The sequence below is a fragment of the Talpa europaea genome (genome assembly GCF_964194135.1).
Source record: "Talpa europaea genome assembly, chromosome: 9".
Lineage (NCBI taxonomy): Eukaryota > Metazoa > Chordata > Mammalia > Eulipotyphla > Talpidae > Talpa > Talpa europaea.
Window position 1 is genome coordinate 94,892,735 of NC_140076.1, and position 19,255 is coordinate 94,911,989.

General features: G+C 37.0%; 1 protein-coding gene and 1 pseudogene across 7 annotated transcripts in view; one reads left to right on the forward strand and one right to left on the reverse strand.

Moving 5' to 3' along the window:
• The window catches only part of EVI5 (ecotropic viral integration site 5), a gene marked incomplete at both ends in the record, with an annotated part of 175,135 nt that overhangs the window by 49,970 nt on the left and 105,910 nt on the right, over positions 1 to 19,255 (reverse strand). For 5 of the 6 annotated variants that reach the window (XM_084243965.1, XM_084243964.1, XM_084243961.1 and 2 more), the window contains one exon: positions 18,036 to 18,131. The exons of the other annotated variant lie outside the window; for it this stretch is intronic. In XM_084243965.1, coding sequence (XP_084100091.1) covers positions 18,036 to 18,131 — 96 coding nt within the window. The remainder of the gene's footprint in view (positions 1 to 18,035; positions 18,132 to 19,255) is intronic. 6 annotated transcript variants of the gene reach the window in all.
• On the forward strand, positions 4,925 to 6,318 carry LOC311177323 (programmed cell death protein 4-like; annotated as a pseudogene). Its single transcript has one exon. The product of its transcript is annotated as a programmed cell death protein 4-like (transcript).

Here is a 19,255-nt window from a genome sequence, read left to right on the forward strand (position 1 = left end):
GTCCTTCTGCCTGTTCTATTCCCCGCTCTGGCTCTGTTGAATCCTCTCACCCTCCTGCCCTTCTGACTGTACCCAGTGCTTGTATAAATAAATAAATCTTTAAAAAAAAAAAAAGATTATGTAAGAATACAGAAGTTATTTTTCTAAATTAAAAATGTTTTAAAACTTGAGAAAACCATTCAAGAAAAAAATTCTGAATAATTAAGTTGCTCAAAACGGAAAACATTGTACTTCAAGGGGGAAAAAAAAATCTTCCAAAAAGAAGTTTGTTAGCCAAGAGTTGGCATATAAACTACTACCTGTTGTGAAACTATGAACAAATTAGCTCAGGAAATTGGAAAGCACAAACTATCACAAAGCATTAAAATAAATGTGGTTATTTAGTAATGTCACTGTAATTTCATGTCATTAAAATATGTAATACTTTAAGGTTAAATGATAAAGATTTTATCACTTCCTCTCCATCTCTGTCAAAACTGCATACTGATCTGTGTACACTGATTTAAACCTAACTCCCTCACTGTATGTCAGAATAGAATTTTGAGTGGGTGTATTTTAAGCCAAGAGGTGGTTGGGGTATTGCCCATCTGAGGCATCCCTAGAGGTTATCTGTTGGGCAAACTAACGAGAGTGGGTAAATGTTACTGGGTACCAGGAAAAGAACAAGAAGCTGAATTTGAGTGAAACGACAGTGTCAAATTTTAAAATTTCCATTCTTTGTAACAAAGCAGCATGAATGTTACAGATGTGCCCAGCCACAGAAGATTTTAATATGGTTATGACAAATAAATATGCATGCTTATCTTTATAATAGTCAAAATCCAAACTCAATTTCAGGTTAAATATCAGAAGACTTGGGTTCAATTCCCATCTATTTTCCTCAACTGAGCAAAAATGAGCTTTTCTGTTTTGTTTCACCACCTGGAAAGTGGAGAGTTCTACAATTAATGTAAAAATTTTTACAATTAATGTAAAAATAAAGTCCTCACCTAATAAATAACATTTGGATCAAAAGGTGGAAAATTCTACTAACAGAAGGAGGAGGCAATTTTTAACCCCTATTTGTTCCCATCTAAATATTACAAATTCTTATAAGAATATTTTTCTTGAATCAACTTCAATTATATCTTCTTAATAGGCTAAATGCCATTTAGGTGATAATGTCACGATCAAAACCTTCCCATGACTTTCCATCTTACTCAGAGAAAGACCAAAGTTCATAGGCCAAACAAAAAACATCCTACTTACCCTTTGGATTTCCTCTACTTCTGCTGAATTGCTCCACTCAGAAGCGTGCCTAGTCTTAGCCCCTTGATCCCTTAGCAGGGAAATCTTCCTGCAATTCTACATACCTCACCTGTTTCAAATCTTTAAGTATCACCTTCTAGTGAGCCTGTCCTGACCACATTATTTAAAATAGCAATAGTCCCCAATCCTTGACACCCTCATCCTCCCCCTTTCCTACATGTTTTTCCTCCACTGTATTCATTATCTTTTTAATCACACACCATATGATACGTTTATCTTGCTTATGTGACTTCTCTCTCTACCATTAAGCTGGATGAGGAAAGGGAAATTTTGTGTTTAGCTGACTAATCCATCTAAAATATTCAGAATAGTGAATGGCACACAGTAGGCACTCCATAGATACTTGCTAAATTTAAATCAATACTCCATTTAAATTAGTAATTTGACTCATTTGTCACATCTGAGCATTCGAACGAGAGGGGTGACAACAGTGTGGAATGGCTTAAGAGGGGTCTGCAGCAGGACGGGAGAAGCAGAGCACCAGGGATCATGGCAGGTCCAGTTTCAACTATCTCAGAAATAAGGTCACGGGAGAAGAAAAGCAGTGAATTGGGGTGACAGATTTGAAGAATTCTTAAGTAGCTTATTATGGCTCAGGTGCAGGAAATGTGAGAAAAGTAGGAAAGAAATCTAGAAAGGGAGAGAGAAATCGGAGCAAGTTGGGTTTTGTGAATAGGGCCAGAAATTGTTTTTGTACACCAGTTATATGTTTTAAAGACACTTTAACTTTGTACTTCATTGACAATCTTCAAAGAGCACAACTTTTCATTATTTTTTCATTATTTTTTTCTTACATCACCGTTCATTTTTGTACAACATTTGATTTCTCCCTCAGGTGCAGTTTCCGTAATTCCTCCACCATCATATCACCCATGAACCATCGCCACAGTCCCTTGTGCTCTTCCCTCACCTGTCTTGATCCCTTTCCCTTCCCCTCCCCCTCATCCCTCATCCCTCTGCTGTATACACAGATCTATGGTTAGCTTGCTAGTTTTGTCATTTTCCTGACTGTTCAGTTACCCTGTATTCCACCTAGAAGTGAAGACATCTGATACTTCTCTTTTTCCTTCTGACTTATTTTGCTTAGCCTAATAAGCTAAGCTCCATCCATGTTGCTGCAAATGGCCTGAGTTTATCTTTTTTGATTGCTTAGTAGTAGTCCATTGTGTGTGGTATTTCATTCCATCTTCTTGATCCATTCATCTATTTTGGGGTATTTCGGTTGTTTCCATATTTTGGCTATTGCAAATAGCACTGCAATAAACACAGGATTGCAGATTTCCTTTCAAATTAGTGTTCTTGTGTTCTTTGGGTAGATTCCTAGGAGTGGTAGGCCCATTTCCCACCAGCTATGCAGGATTTCTCCACATCCTCATCAGTATTTGTTGTTTCTAGTTTTTTTAATGTGGGCCATTCTCAATGGTGTGAGGTGGTATAGCATTGTGGTTTTGATTTGCTTTTCCCTGATAATAAGTGAAGATGAACATTTTTTCATATGCCTATTGACCATTTTCATTTCTTCTTTGGAGAAGTGTCTTTTTAGTTCTTCTGCCCATTTTTGACTGTGTTGTTTGCTTTGTTTTTGTTGAGCTATGGAAGCTCTTTCTAGAGCTTTGATATTAGTATCTTATCAGTTGCATGGTGTGCAAATATTTTCTTCCATTCGGTGGGATGTCTCTTTGTTTGATTACTGTCTTGTTTGCTATACAAAAGATTTTTAGTTTGATGTAGTCCCAGCTATTTATCTTCGCCTTCATTTTCCTTGCTTCTGGAGATGCATCCTCAAAGATGTTTCTGAGGTGTACATCATGGAGTGTTTTGACTATATGTTTCTTCTATATATTTTATGGTGTCAGGTCTTACATTCAAGTCTTTTATCCATTTTGGGTTGGTTTTGTGTATGATGTGAGAGAGCAGTCTAGTTTCATTCTTTTGCATGGGGTGGTCCAGTTTTTCCAGCACCATTTATTGAAGAAGTTATCCTTATTCCGGTGGATATTCTTTGCTCCTTCGCTGTGAATTAGTTGGCCATATGAATGGTTTTATTTCCAGTCATTCAATTAGCTTTCATTGGTCTGTGTGTCTGTTTTGTTCCAGTACCATACTGTTTCTATTATGGTGGCTTTGTAGTTCGTTTGAAGTCTGGTTATATAATGCCTATGGTTCTTACCCCTGTTAGTCAGGAAATCTCTGCTATTCAAGGTTTTTGTGATTCCATATGAATTTCAGCAATATTTATTCCATTTCTTTTTTTAAATACTTTTTTTTCATTTATTTTTTATTTATACGATAGCTGGGGTACAGGCCAGATGTGCAGGATGGTGAGAGGATTCACCACAGACAGAGCAGGGAGCAGAACAGACAGACAGACCAAAAGTACTGCTGAAGGGAGCAGCGGGCAAGGCAGGAAAGGTCTGCCACGCCATGTAGATAACTCCCTGGCCGGCCGGGAATGGAACCCACACTGCAGAGGCTGTGGACAGCTTCACACCGCTGTGCTCAACCCACTGTGCCACCAGGGAAGCCCATTATTCCATTTCTTTGAAGAATGTCATTGAGATTTTTGTTGGAATTGCACTGAGTCTGTAAATTGCTTTTGTTAGGATAGCCATTTTGATGTTAATTCTCCTGATCCATGAGCAAGGGATGTTTCAATTTCTTTGTGTCTTTGTCTATTTCTTTTAACAGTGTTTTGAAATTTTCCTTATATAGATCTTTCATTTCCTTTCTTAGATTTATTCCCAGGTATTTAATTTTAGGGGGTATAATTATAAATAGGATATTTTCTTAATTTTTTTCCTTTTCAGACTGACTGCTTGCATACAGGAAGGCTACTGTTTTTTGAACCTGCTACTTTACTAAACTGCTTTGTTTTTTTTTTTTTTTTATAGAGGCATGTTTTATTTTATTTTTTATTTATTTATTTGTTTGTTTGTTTATACATGCACTGGGTACAGTCAGAAGCGCGGGAGGGTGAGAGAATTCACCAGAGCTAGAGCGGGGAGCAGAGCAGGCAGAATGACCGAAGCACACTGCTGAGGGGAGCAGCGGGCGGCAGGAGAGGTCTGCGCGCCATGTGGGACCCTCCTCCGGTGGCCGGGGAGCAGCCGGGGAACGAACCAACGCCGCAGAGGCCGCGGGCAGCTTCACAACCCAGCGCTCAACCGCTGCGCCACCAGGGAGGCCCTGCTTTATTGTTTTAATTAGCTTTTTGGTGGGTTTTTTTTGGGTATTTTATATCTGTTATAGCATCTTCAAATAATGATAATTTTACTTCTTTTCCAATTTGGATTTCTTGTATGTCTTTTGCTTGCCTAATTGCTCTAGCTAGGGCTTCCAGTATTACATTGAAAAGCAGTGGTGAGAGTGAACATCATTGTCATGTTCCAGATCTTAAAAGGAAAACTCAGTTTTTCACCATTAAGATGATGTTAGATGTGAAAACAGAGAGAGGGGGCCAGAGACACTCAGAGGTGGCTGCCAAGGATAAGGAGCAGGGTCAGGCTGAAGGACCAGGGACCTGGATGAGCAGCGGTGGTGGCAACACGAGGGGGCTAAATCCTAATGGAAGACTTCCATTTGGTAATTTGATTAGTGCAAGAAAAATTAAGAAATAATGGCTGTAGAAAATAAGCAGATAATGAATGCAAACCCCACAGGTACTGATAATTTAAGTGACTTTTCTGGCAATGAAGAAAGTGCTTGAGCTGAGGAAATAAAGAATGAAATAAATGGAAATTGGATTTCAGCATCCTCCATTAATGAAGCTAGAATTAATGCCAATACAAAAAAAAAAAGTAACTATGGAAAAACACATTCCGGGACTCTGGCAGAGGCTATTAAGCCAGGATAATGGAAATGAAGCCCTTAGAAGTGGAATATCTGTACCAACCAGTCATAAGGAAAGGTTGCTGGACAGGCAATCCAGACCTGGGAAAGGAAAGGGACTACTGGAGAAAGGTGGTGCAGGAGGCAGAGGAGTATGGGGTACATCTGGACAGGTATATGATGTGGAGGAATTAATGAAAGATCCTATGGTAATGACCAGGAGAACTATGTTTATGGAACTGTAGTTTTGCCTTTAGATGAAAAGGCATTTGAGAAGACTTTAACATAAAACACACAGGAATATTTTGAGCATGGAGAAACTAGTGAAGTTGTGGAAATGCTATGAGATTTAAATCTTGGTGAAATGAAGAATGGAATACCAATACTGGCAGTGTCCATGGCATTGGCGGAAAAGGTTAGTCATAGAGAGATGACATCTAAACTCCTTTCTGATCCAAGAGAGATGATATAGAGCACAAATGGTGTGTAAAAAATCATTTGATAAATTGCTGAAAGATCTACGTGAATTAGCATTGGATACTTCGAGCACTACAGCTGGTGGGTGAGTTTATTGTTAGAGCTGCTGGAGATAGAATTTTATGTAATACCTATATTGATAGTTGCAAAGGAAGTGTAGATTGTATACAGGCTTAAGCTGCTCTAGACAAGGCTACTGTGCTCCTGAGCATGTCAAAAGGTGGAAAGCACAAGGATAGTGTTTGGGGCTCTGGAGGTGGGCAGTAGTCTATGATCACCTTGTTAAAGAGACTGATATGCTGCTGAAAGAATATTTACTCTCTGAACACAATGCTGAACTTTAATAATGCCTTAAGGAACTGAAGTACCTCATTTTGACCATGAGTTTGTATATAAAGCCATTGTAATGGTTTTAGAGTCAACTAGAGGAAGTACATTTAAGATGATTTTGGATTTATTAAGATCCTTTTGGAAATCTTCTACGATTACTCTGGACCAAATGAAGAGGTTATGAGAGAATTTACAATGGAATTCCAAATGTTAATCTGGATGGCCACATTCATACTCTGTGCTTGAATGATTTGTAGAGGAATGTTTTCAAGCTGGGATGATTTCCAAACAAGTAGGAGATCTTTGCCCTTCAAGGGGCAGAAAGTGTTTTTAAGTGAAGGAGATGGAGGTCATCTTAAACCAGTAAGCTACTGAATTTAAGAACTCTTGCAGTCTTAGATGTCATAAAATTATATATATACAAATACATACATATATATATATATATATATATGAATTTTAAGAATGGTTAGCACAGTTTTTATTTTTTAAGTACTTGTTTAGGGAACAAGGCATTTCTGAAATTTTATAAACTTAAATTTAAGGAGAATTTTTTAAAGCAAAATTTTTGCCCCTGCCCCCCCCTTTTTTAGCGTAAAGGATGGGGATAGAAAAGTAACCACTTCTGGGGCCTCCCTGGTGGCGTGAGGGGTTAAGCACCGCACTATGCAGCAATCCGTGGCCTCTGCAGCTCGAGTTTGATCCCTGGCCAACCAGGGAGCAGCCCACATGGTGCAACTGACCTCTCTTGACTCACCTGCTGCTCCCCTCAGCAGTGTACTTCAGTCAATCTGCCTGTTCTGTCTCTGGTGACTCCTCTCACCCCCGCATCTCTGGCCTGTGCCCCAGCTCTTGTATGCATAAACAAATCTTAAAAAAAAAAAAAAGTTAAAAAAAAGTAACCACTTCTTAACTGGAATATTCTCATAAGCTACCTTTTGTAAGTGCCATGTTTATGACCTAATCATTTCAAGTTTTGCATCAATGTCTAACTGCACCCCTTTCCTTCAAGGATAGTGTTTTATAGTAAAATCACTAACTTACACAACGTGTTATTTAGGGGGTAAATTTAAGGTGCTAAAACCCTATGTTTGCTGGTGCTGTTGAAATACTGTGCTTTGGGAGTAATTTGTCTTAAAGAATTTTAAGAAAATGAGTTAGTCATGAGACATTCATTTCCAGGAAACATTGATTAGTCTTAAAAACTAGATAAGTAATTGGTGGTTGGAACATCTATTTTTCTACAGAATTGGAAAAGTGAACCTGATTCTAGAAGAATGTATGACAAAATAAAACATGAAGTAGTTTTAAAAAATGATGTTAGCTGTGGGTTTGTTGCTTATGGCTTTTATTCTGTTATGTTCCTTTTATTCCGAGTATTTCGAAGGCTTTCACCCTAAATGGGTGTTGAACTTTATCAAATGTTTTTTGGCATCTATGGGTATGATCCGGCTTTTATTTTTCTTTTTGTTGGTTTTTTTTTCAGATGTTGAACCATCCTTGTGTCCCTGGACTAAATCCCACTTGGTCATGGTGTATAATCTTCTTGGTGCATTATTAGGCTTGGTTTGCTAATTTATTGAGTATTTTTGCACCTGGGAATATTAGGGATATTGGTGTGTAATTCTCTTATTTTGTATTTTCTTTGTCTGGTTTGGTATTAGTGTAACATTGGCATCATAAAACGTATTTGCTACAATTCTCGATTTTTTGAATAAGTTTTTTATGATAGGCATTAATTTATCTTTGAATGTTTGGTAGAACTCGCTTGTGAAACCATCTGGTTCTGGGCTTTTATTTTGGGGAAGAGTTTTGATTACTGTTTCAATTTTGCTGCTTATAGTAAGTTAGAGTTTTCTGTTTCTTCTTTGTTCACCTTTGGGCGATTGTATAATTCTAAGAATTTGTCTATTTCCTCTAGATTGTTGAACTTGTTTTCATGTAAGTGTTGATAGCAACCTCTAATTATGCTCTGATCTCTGCTATATCTGTTGTAATTTCTCCTTTCATTTGTGATCGTATTTATCTGCGCTTTCTCCCTTTTTTCTGTAAGCCTAGCTAGAGGTTTATTTGCTCTATTGTTTTCAAAGAACCAGCATTTGGCTTCATTGATCTTATGGACTCTCTTTTTTTATTACTATTTGGTTTATTTCTGCCTTAAGTATTATTTCCTTTTTTCTACTGGCATTTTGGGTTTTTCTGTTGTTCTTTTCCTAGCTCTTTGAGATGGGAGATTAAATTATGTCTTTGGTTCTTTCTTATTTCTTTATGTGAGCCTGTATTGCTATATACATTCCTCATTGCTTCTTTTTCTGTATCCCACACATTCTGGAGGCTGTGTCCTCATTGTCATTCACACCTCAAGGTATTTTTAAATTTCTTCGATTTCCTCATTAACCCAGTGGTGTTTTGGTCTCCATGTAGTGGGGAGTTTCCTTGCTTTCTTTTCAAAGTTGATTCTAGTTTGATGCTTTATAGTCAGAGAAGATACTTGGTATGATTTCAATCTTCATGTACTTGTAGATGTTTGTCTTATGACCCAGTATGTGGTCAATCCTGGAGAAAGGTCCATGTGCACATGAGAAATAACGTGTATTCAGTTTTGGGGGATGCAGTGTCCTATAGACATCTGTTAGAACCATGTGGTCTAGATCTTTACTTAGGGATATTGTGTCCTTGTTTATTTTTTATCTTGTTGGTCTGTCTCTCGGTGACAGTAGGGTACTGAAATCTCCTATACCACATATGTATTTTCTTTAATATCTGTTTTCAAAGATGACAGTAATTGTCTAATATATCCTGAATCACTTAGTGAGTTATACTGATAATTGTTATGTCTTTCTGGTGTTTTGTTCCCTTGATGTTTATATAGTATCTATGCCTCATCACCTTTTTTAGCTTGAAGTCTATTTTATCTGATATTAGTATGTCTACCCCTTGCCTTCTTTTGGGGGCCATTTGCTTGTAGAATTGTTTTCCAACCCTTTACTGTTATTAATTTATTTTTAAAGATTTATTTTATTTATACATACAAGAGCTAGGGTGTAGGCCAGAGATGCAGGGGGGTGAGAGGATTCACCAGAGACAGAGTGGGGAGCAGAACAGGTGGACTGACTGAGGGGAGCATCAGGCGAGACAGGAGAGGTCTGCTATGCCATGTGGGTTAGCTCCCTGGCTGGATATTGAACTCATGCTGCAGTAGCTGTGGACAGCTTCACAGTGCTGAGACTCAACCCTCTGCACCACCACGGAGGCCCTGCCCTTTACTTTTAATCTGTGTTTATTTTCAGATCTTATGTACATTTCTTGAAGACGGCAGAAGGTTGGATGCTGTTTTCTAATCCAAAATACTACTCTGTGTCTTTTGATTGGTGAATTTAATGCATTTACATCTAGGGTGGATATTGATACTTTGAAATCTATTATTGCCATTTTGTTCATCATTTTGTGGTTCTATGCAGTATCTTGTGCAGTTCTTGTTCATTCCTCTATTAGTCTGGATTTTAAGGCTTCTTTTTGTAAAGATTTATTTATTTTTGCATACAAGAACTGATGTACAGGCCAGAGAAGTGGGGGTGAGAGGATTCGCCAGAGACAGAGCGGGAAACAGAACAGGCAGACTGACTGAAATACACTGCTGAGGGAAGCAGTGGGCAAGTCAGGAGAGGTCTGCTGTGCCATGTGGGCTGCTCCCTGGCAGGCCAGATATTGAACTCATGCTGCAGAGGCTGTGAATTGCTTCATAGTGTGGTGCTTATTAACCCCTTGGGCCACCAGGGAGGCCCGATTTTAAGGCTTCTTACAAAATTTCTTGGAGTGGATGGATGTTTAGTAGTAGCAAACTTCTGAAGATTTTGTTTGTCTGAGATGGTTCTTATTTTTGGCTCGTAAAGAAAGAAGAGCTTTGCAGGATAGTTTTGGCTGGCATTTTTGTCTTGGAGTTTTTTGAATATGTTACTTATGTAAAGATTTATTTATTTATGTAAGAACCGGGGTACAGGCCAGATGTGCGGGAGGGTGAGAGGATTCACCAGAGATAGAGTGTGGAACAGAACAGGCAGAGAGACCAAAGATACTGCTGAGGGGAGCAGCGGGCGAGGCAGGAGAGGTCTGCCGCGCCATGTGGGTTTCTCCCCGGCTGGCCAGGAATTGAACCGGTGCTGCAGACAGCTTTACAGCACTGCACTCAACCTGCTGTTCCACAGGGGAGGCCCTCCATTCTCTTCTTGCCCATAGAGTTGAGAGCCAGAATTTGAATTCTGTCCTGAAAGCCATGGGAAGCTACTGAAATATTTTAAATGATAAACAAGGAATTAGTAATAACTTCAACTACACAATAAGTAGATTTTTTAATAGCTTATTTGCTATTTAAAAAATCCATGAAACTACCAGGAGAGTATTTCTAATATTAAAGAAGAAATTCATTAAATTTTTTTTTTAATTCATTTTAACCCTGGAAAAATATTAAGGGAGTGGGTTTTCATACAAAGTGTCATTTTATTTATTTATTTATTTTAATTTTTTTTTTTTTTTTTTAATTTATACAAACACTGGGTACAGTCAGAAGCACAGGAGGGTAAGAGAATTCACCAGAGCCAGAGCGGAGAGCAGAAAAGGCAGACTGACGAAGCACACTGCTGAGGGGAACAGCGGGCGGCAGGAGAGGTCTGCGCGCCATGTGGGACCCTCGCCCAGAGGCTGGGGATTGAACTGGTGCTGTAGAGGCTGCAGGCAGCTTTGCAACCCAGCGCTCAACCGCTGTGCCACCGGGGAGGCCCCAAAGTGTCATTTTAAAATCTTCTCTATGACTCAGTTTCCTCACCTATAAGATGGGAATATTAACAATACCCATTGTCATAGTGCTTTAAGGATTATGTAAGTGGATAACATACTTAATAACTTAGAAAACTGCATGGTATATTTTAAGCATTCAGTGATGCAAGTTAATAATACTTTTATTAGTAGTATCTGGAAGAATCACTTAAATGTGATAAGATCTGTATATCAAAACATGGTAAATATATAACAAATGAAGTTAAACAGAACTTACAAAGGACAGAAATAAATTCATTCACGTAAACATTTTAGAAAAAACAAAAAGCCACAGCAATTCTTAACTTGAAGTTACATATTATTCTTGGAAAGGGATAAATTCATTATCCAGGATGGATAAAAACTACCTAAAGGAACCCAAAGACTTTCTGCACTTTCCAGTCTGGCTATAATTTTTGGAAGCCCCTACAATGTTGTGTGGTTTTTAATTTAAAATTATCTAATGAAGCCTAGTTAGGAAAGAAGGAACATTTTACACATGCTATCTTTTTAAATCTCAATAACTCTAAAGCAGTTAATTTTAGATTCCACAGTTGTGTGGGGTAAATATAAACTAAGTTAGATAACTACTCAAACATAAGACAGCTAATAAGTGGCTTGATTCAATAATCGACACTCTTGGGACCTCCCTGGTGGCTTAGGAATTAAGTCTCAGTACCATCATGCTATCACTGCTAGGGCCTGAATTTGATCCCCGGCCAGGGAGGTGACCCACATATGGCACTGCAGACCTCTCCTGTCTTGCCCACTGCTCTCCTTAGCAGTGTATTCAGTAAATCTGCCTGTTCTGCTCTGCACTCCATCTCTGGTGAATCATCTCACTCCCCACACCTCTGTCCTACACCCCAGTTCTTCTATGCGTAAGTAAATAAATATTTTTTAAAAAACAACAAAATCCATACTTTAAACAGTACAGAATCTCTTGCAATTATAAGAAACCAAAAAGATAAGGAAAAAACAAAAATAATGGATAATGGTAGTGGACTATGCATGATTTGGTGATGAGTGCACAATGGTGGCAATACCTGATGGGTATACAAATACCTCAATTAAAAATAAATTCATTTAAAAAAAATCTTGATTTGGTTATAAAAAAAGACAAAAAGTTGTGACTATAGAGTCACTTAGGATTATTCTAAAATCCTTTTGTTCCTAATAATTAAATTTCTTAAAGCTCTTTATTCTGAGTATGATATGTATTTTCTTTTACAGACTATTTAACGAAATTCCCTTAGTTTGAAACATCTAACCATAAGATCAATATGTAAAGTGTATGTACAAAGGCAAGGAAAAAATTTTCCTTTAAAAGATAAAAGCTAGCATAATCTCATGTCATAATTTCCCAAGTGATTAAAAACAATTAATACTAACAATAAATGTATACCAGTTTTCAGAGGCTGAAATTCAATATATTTCAAAGAAGGGTTCCAGACTCAGTTATTTCTTCTAACATAAGGATAAATGAATGTAGATAGGGTCTAATGCATTTTCTGTCTTAACTAGTAGGGACCTAATCAGAAAAGAATGTATGCAAGTTGATGCAAGTGTGAAGATGGTGATAATCTCTGAATTTAAAAAATTTGAATTTTCAAATTACATACATTAAAAATCACTGTAGAAACAACAGTAGATGATTAGTGTATTAATTTAACTCATTCAAATACAAATATCTGAGTGATGGCACTATACATCAATCACTGAAGAATACAGCAATTGAGTAAGACAGAAAAAAGTTCCTCTCTTATGGAGCTTCTATTCTTGTGAGAAATGTGGACAACAAAATTGAATATTTATGGGAGGAATAACTTTTAATATGTTGTTCATATATACTTAAATATAAAACAGCATAAGAGGATAGAGATGAGAATACTTTAGACAGAAATATGACCAAATGAGATTTATCTATGAAGGTAACAGAGACCTGATGAAGTGAGAGGATTATATAGTATTTAAAATTCATAATGGTAATTCTGAATTGTCAAAAAAGATTACAATTAAAAACAATGCATCATAATTTTTTATATTTAGGGGAAACAATTTTATAGTTGTATAATCTACTCTGAAGAAGCATTACAGTAGAAGTGTGACTGAAATCCATCAATAAGTATCATTCTGTTTGATGAGGAACCTGGATAATAACTTTTGCAAAGTTATAGGAAAATGGCTAAAATCTGAAAGCTGCTACCCTTTAAAAAGGCTAAATTCACTGTGAGATGCTATTATAAAACAATACCTCTAAAGCCAGGGGGCAAGGCATTATTATAAAGGATATTACAAATATTACAGATTCAGTTATCTCAGAATAACATGGGGGGAAGTTTATCAGACCTGAAAGTTTCAAGTTGACTGAAGAATCTTTGAAAACAAGTTTGGTAAACATTTTTAGTAAGCCTCATAAGTTTTTCTACTACAGAGTGCTATTGTGTTTATATGAGTGAGTGTTTCATCTAATCCATTTTAGCATCTAAATATGGTATCTTTAAGTTTCATAACTACATTTAAAGTAAACTTTAATTATATTAATAACAGTCACAAAATTTGTTGTATAGTGATATAATTTACTAAATGAAAAGGTTGAGAAAATCTGGTTTATGGAAAAAAAAATCATTCACAAGACAGTAATAGTAATTGAAAAGCTGGGCTGAAGAGATTTGAAGCACAAAATTATTTGATTGAGTTCTCCCCCTAGTGGAACTTGAAAATGATCTAAGACATTTCCACGACTAAGGATAACCTAAAATGTATTATTATTGTTATGGTTGAGGAAAGGAAAGGTTTTAACAAAGGAGCTACTGAAGGAAAGCTAATTATTAAAGTATCTACTGAAAACACATTCACTTAATGTATTAATAGCAAGTTAGTAAAGGAAAACTAAATAAGCAGAAATACCCCAAAAGCAGAGAACTAGGAGGTTAAAAAATATATAGCAATATGAAGAACTAGTAGCATGCAGAATGTAAAATTCTGAAAAGTGTAGGCATGTATAAAAAAAAGGTAAGAAGTGAGGAGAGGGAGGTAATACAGATGCAGGTTTAGGGAATAATGACAATCATTTTATGCTGAGGCATTTCAATTGATTTGGTAGTAAAAGGTAGTCAAAAGTTTTGTTTTAGAAAGAAAACTGGTAGCTCTGTGGAACAGCTGAGGCTGCAGAAAAGGAAACAGGATAGGAAGTTACTACAATTGTTCTTGTAAGGGCATGGGGTAGATTGACTAAGGGAGTGGTGGGGAAATAGACATGCTTTGAAAATTTAAAGAAAAAATTTTTTAAAAGATTTATTTATTTATGCATATAAGAAATGATACAGGCCAGAGGTGTAGAGGGTAAGAGGATTCACCAGAGACAGAAGGGAGCAGAGCAAACAGACTGACTGAAATACACTGCTAAGTGGAGCAGTGAGCAAGACAGGAGAGGTCTGCTGCGCCATTTGGGTTGCTCCCTGGCTGGGGATTGAACTCATGCTGCAGTGGCTGTGGACAGCTTCATAGTGCTGTGACTTAACCCCTTGCGCCACCAGGGAGGCCCAAGAAAAAAAAAAATTTAAACAATTGACATTACCTTAATTTAGTTTTTTTTTTTTAATTTTCTAGAGGCATGTCTTATTTTATTTATTTATTATTTGTTTGTTTGTTTTGGTTTATACATGCACTGGGTACAGTCAGAAGCGCGGGAGGGTGAGAGAATTCACCAGAGCTAGAGCGGGGAGCAGAGCAGGCAGAAGGACCAAAGTACACTGCTGAGGGGAGCAGCGGGCGGCAGGAGAGGTCTGCGCGCCATGTGGGACCCTCCTCCGGTGGCCGGGGAGCAGCCGGGGATCGAACCGGCGCCGCAGAGGCCGTGGGTAGCTTCGCAACCCAGCGCTCAACCGCTGCGCCACCGGGGAGGCCCACCTTAATTTAGTTTTAAATTTACTCAGGCATTTTATCTTTTGAAGGAACTGGAGTTAGACAAGAAAGTTTAGTTTGTATGAATTATTAAGAATTATCTGAAGCAAATTTTACAAGAGTAGGTAAGAAGCAAAAATATTGCTAAGATGTTAACTAGCATACGCACCTTAAAAAATAATTTGGTATCTCCTAGTGAAGCTGAAAATTTATGTACACTATATATATACATCCTTGGTACATATAGCAGAAGGTAAGAAAAGTTCCTACTAGATTTGACGGAACGGACAGGAGATGTTACCATTAATCAAGACTTGAGATAAAAAGAAGGAAAACAGTTTGGATGGAATAGGAACACATCTGATTTTAAATATGAATTTGAAGTATCTGTGTAACTTCCACGTAAAGCTGTCTAATAGCCATGAAAACTGTTAATCTACTCATCAAGACAGAGTAAGTTTAAAAAACACAAAACCCCCCAACAAAACACACATGTCACAGAATGGAAATAGACATCTGCAAAACATAACATCAATATGTAAAAAACTACATATCCATAAGAAAAAGACCATGCAACCAAACAATATACACAAAAAATATTAATAGGCACTTTACAAAAGAAATCCAAAAGGCCAACTTATTAGTACTCAAGTAAATGGAAATTAAAACTAGAATGATTATCCCTGCAGACCCAGAAGACCAGTACCAAATAAAACATTTGACACCACCTAGTGTTGGGAAGGATGTGAAAAAACAAGAACTTTCATAATGCTGCTGGAAATTTAAACTGGTACAGCACTTTGGAAAATACAGATTTTTATGACCTAGTCATTCCACACCTTGGTAAACATGCTAGAAACACTTGTGTACATGTATGTGGTCAGTGTAGTGCACAGATTATTCATAATCACATCATTGTTAATAACATCCCCAATCTGGAAATTCCCAAAGGACCACTTTTAATAGAATGGATAAATATACTGTGATATATTCATAAATGGAACATCTGCAATAATAAAAATGACTTTAATAAAAATAATCTGAAGAGATAGAAATATTCAATAGTACTCTACACAAAACTCCAAAATAGAAAACTAAATTGTATAGAATAGAGATGTAAGATAATATAATTATAAGGAAAACCAAAGAAGTGACTAACATGAAATTCAGAATAAGGGAGTAGGATGTGAGTAGGCAGACTTCTGGGGCATACCTGACCTAAGTAATGGTTATATGGGTAATGTATACATATGTGACTTATACATATGATATAGCTTTATTTTATGAACCTCTCTGTACACTGTTTAGAAAGGTTTAAAAAAAATCATTGATTGGGGGAAACATGCCAGGGCTGCAGATATATTAGTAGTCACTCTTATAAAGATGACTTCTGGGACCTCCCTGGTGGCACAAGGGGTTAAACACCACACTGTGAAGCAATCCGCAGCCTCTGCAGCATGAGTTCAATCCCTGGCCGGGCAGGGAGCAACCCACATGGTGCAGCAGACCTCTCCTGACTCACCCGCTGCTCCCCTCAGCAGTGTACTTCAGTCAATCTGCCTGTTCTGTTCCCCACTCTGTCTCTGGTGAATCCTCTTACCTGCTGCATCTCTGGCCTGTACCCCAGCTCTTGTATGCATAAATAAATCTTTCAAAAAAAAGATGATTCCTGGGCCTCCCCTGGTGGTGCAGCGGTTGAGAGCTGGCTGCAAAGCTGCCCGCAGCCTCTGCAGGGCCGGTTCGATCCCCAGCCACCAGCGAGGCTCCCACATGGCGCGACAGACCTCTCCTGCCATGCCCACTGCTCCCCTCAGCAGTGTGTTTCGTCAGTCTGCTGTTCTGTTCCCCGCTCTGGTGAATTCTCTCACCCTTCAGCGCTTCTGACTGTACCCAGTGCTTGGATAAATAAATAAATAAATCTTTAAAAAAAAAAAAAAAAAGGACTCCTGAAGCCATGTAAGTGAGAACTTTCATTTAAGTACAGATTTTAAAAAGCCCAAAACTTGAATTCTCAAAAGAATACATTCAGAATGGATAAAGAAAACTGAAAACAAAATTTAAACAAGAAAGAAGGCAGGCAAAAATGAGTGATAATAGGAAAGCTAAAGAAGAGAATGCTAAGAAAATAGTCAGAAATTACAAAGCCCAAGGATAAATACTGGAAAAATACCAATGAATCTGGCAAAAAAAAAAAAAAAAAAAATCAAGGAATCATTCCAGTGATCATTTAATCAAGTTATTTGATGTTAATACACTGTTATTGAAAAGAAAATTTTCATGCATTTTCTATTTTTTCATAAATGATACATTGTTATATTTCTTTTAAAACAAAACATGCCACCTATGAGGTTCTTCACTTTAATATTTTAGAATCAACAAAAAGAATTAATTTAAATCCTATTATTTTATGAATAAAATAAAGACAAATATGGTAAAACTATAATTTTCTTGATGTTAGAAAAGTATAGGATGAAACTGGAAATTGCATAACCTAACATGATTTAACTAGCCAGTTACAAATACATTATGCAGTTGGCTCAATTTCACTAATCATTAGAAAGATGTAAATCAAAACCATAATGAAATACCTTAATATACCCATTAGGATTGTCTACGATTAAAAAAAACACTCACAAAATTAACAAGTGTTTGTGAGGATGGGAGAAATTGGGACCTTTGTACATTGTAAAGTGGTTCAGCTGCCTTGGGAAACAGTATAGTCATTCCTCAAAAAGTAAACATAAAATTACTTCATGACCCAGCAATCTCACTTCAAAGAAATGAAAACAGAGACTCAAACAGATATTTGGACACCCCTTTTCAAAGCAACATTATTTAACAGGCAAAAGGTGGAAGTGTTCCTCAGTGGGTAGACGGATAAGCAAAGGTGGTATACATGTACAAGAAAAACTATTCAGTCCTACAAAGGAAGAAAGTTCTGACATATATTAAAACATGAATGGACCTTGAAGACATTATGCTAAGTGAAATAAGTCAGTTATAAAAAGCATATAATGTATTATTTTACTTCTATGAGGTACCAAGACTAGAGAAGTTCAGAGACAAAATACAACAATGGTTTCCAGAGACTGGAAGAAGAGGCAATGGAGAGTTGTTTAATGGGTAGAGTTTCAGTTTTGCAATATGAAGCCAGTTATGGAGGCTGTTTGTACAGCAATGTATTCACATTTCATGTCACAAGAACTATGTAAATTTTATATGTATTTCACTATAATAAAAAAGGATATGGAAAAGAGTTAGTGTTGAAGATAGAATCAGTCACTAGGATGAAGCCATCAATCACTGTTCAGATGCAGAGAGAAGGAAAACTACTGCGTTATTTTTCTGTGTACTTCATCATTTTCATACAGTACCTGGATTTCAAGCTCTGCAATGTGCTGCCGTAGTTCAGCAACAGCAGCTATGCTATCTGCTTCCCGGAGTCTCACAGCCATCACTTCTTCCTTGTTCTAGGGTGGCAAACAAATCAAAAAATATACCATATGAGAAAACCAAACTAATAGTAAATCAATAATAAAACAAAAACATCTATAATCTGCCTCAAATTTAGAAAATGACATGGACCTATGGTTGCATGAGAGAAGACACTATATCCTCAATTACCGATATAAGAATGTACAGAATAGCATTCCATCTTTAAATATTAGAGAAATACTACTCATACAAACATTGCTTAAAATATTTGAAGTAAAACTTTATTGAAATTCCCATGGACTGGAAATTGCTAACATTTAAGCCAAAAAAAAAAAAATTCACAACTTGAACACTGTAGAAAATAAGACAACAGATCAATAGGGAATATAGATATTAAGAAAGTATGTTAGCTAGGTAACATTAAGAACTTTATTCTTGGGCCTCCCTAATGGTGCAGGCGGTTGAGTGCAGTGCTGTGAAGCTGTCCGCAGCCTCTGCATTGCGGGTTCAATCCCAGCCGGCTGTGGAGATAGCCACACGGAATGGCAGACCTCTTCTGTCTTGCCCGCTGCTGCCCTAAGCAGTGTATTTCAGTCAGTCCGCCTGTTCTGTTCCCTGCTCTATCTCTGGTGACTCCTCTCACCCTCCTGCACATTTAGCCTGTACCCCAGTTCATGTATGCATGAATAAATAAATCTTAAAAAAAAAAAAGAATTTTATTCTTTCTGAGGTAGTGCTAATGAATATTTACATTACACTATAATGGAGAATAGAAATTATATTGTATCATAATTCTAATCTTCCCAGGAAAACACACCATTCAATTCTAAATTTCACAATGGAAAAACTCCAAAACTCTATTTTCTTATATCCATGCTAAATAATAGTGATCCAGAAAAAACAATATATGAAGAAAATGTTAGAGAAATGTGGGATATATAAAAACATTTGCTCTTCAATTAACTTCAGCTGGAATTGCCTAACTTTGCACAGAAATGAGCAGCAGCGTGATCACAGGAGAAATGTAGCACCTTACAGTACAATATTACAGTTTAAAAAAAACTAAATTTAGTAAAAGTGTAATAATTAAATGCTTATATAAAAATTTATGTTAATTCTTGTATTGCAGATAGGATACTAGTACTTCACTTTAAGCAAA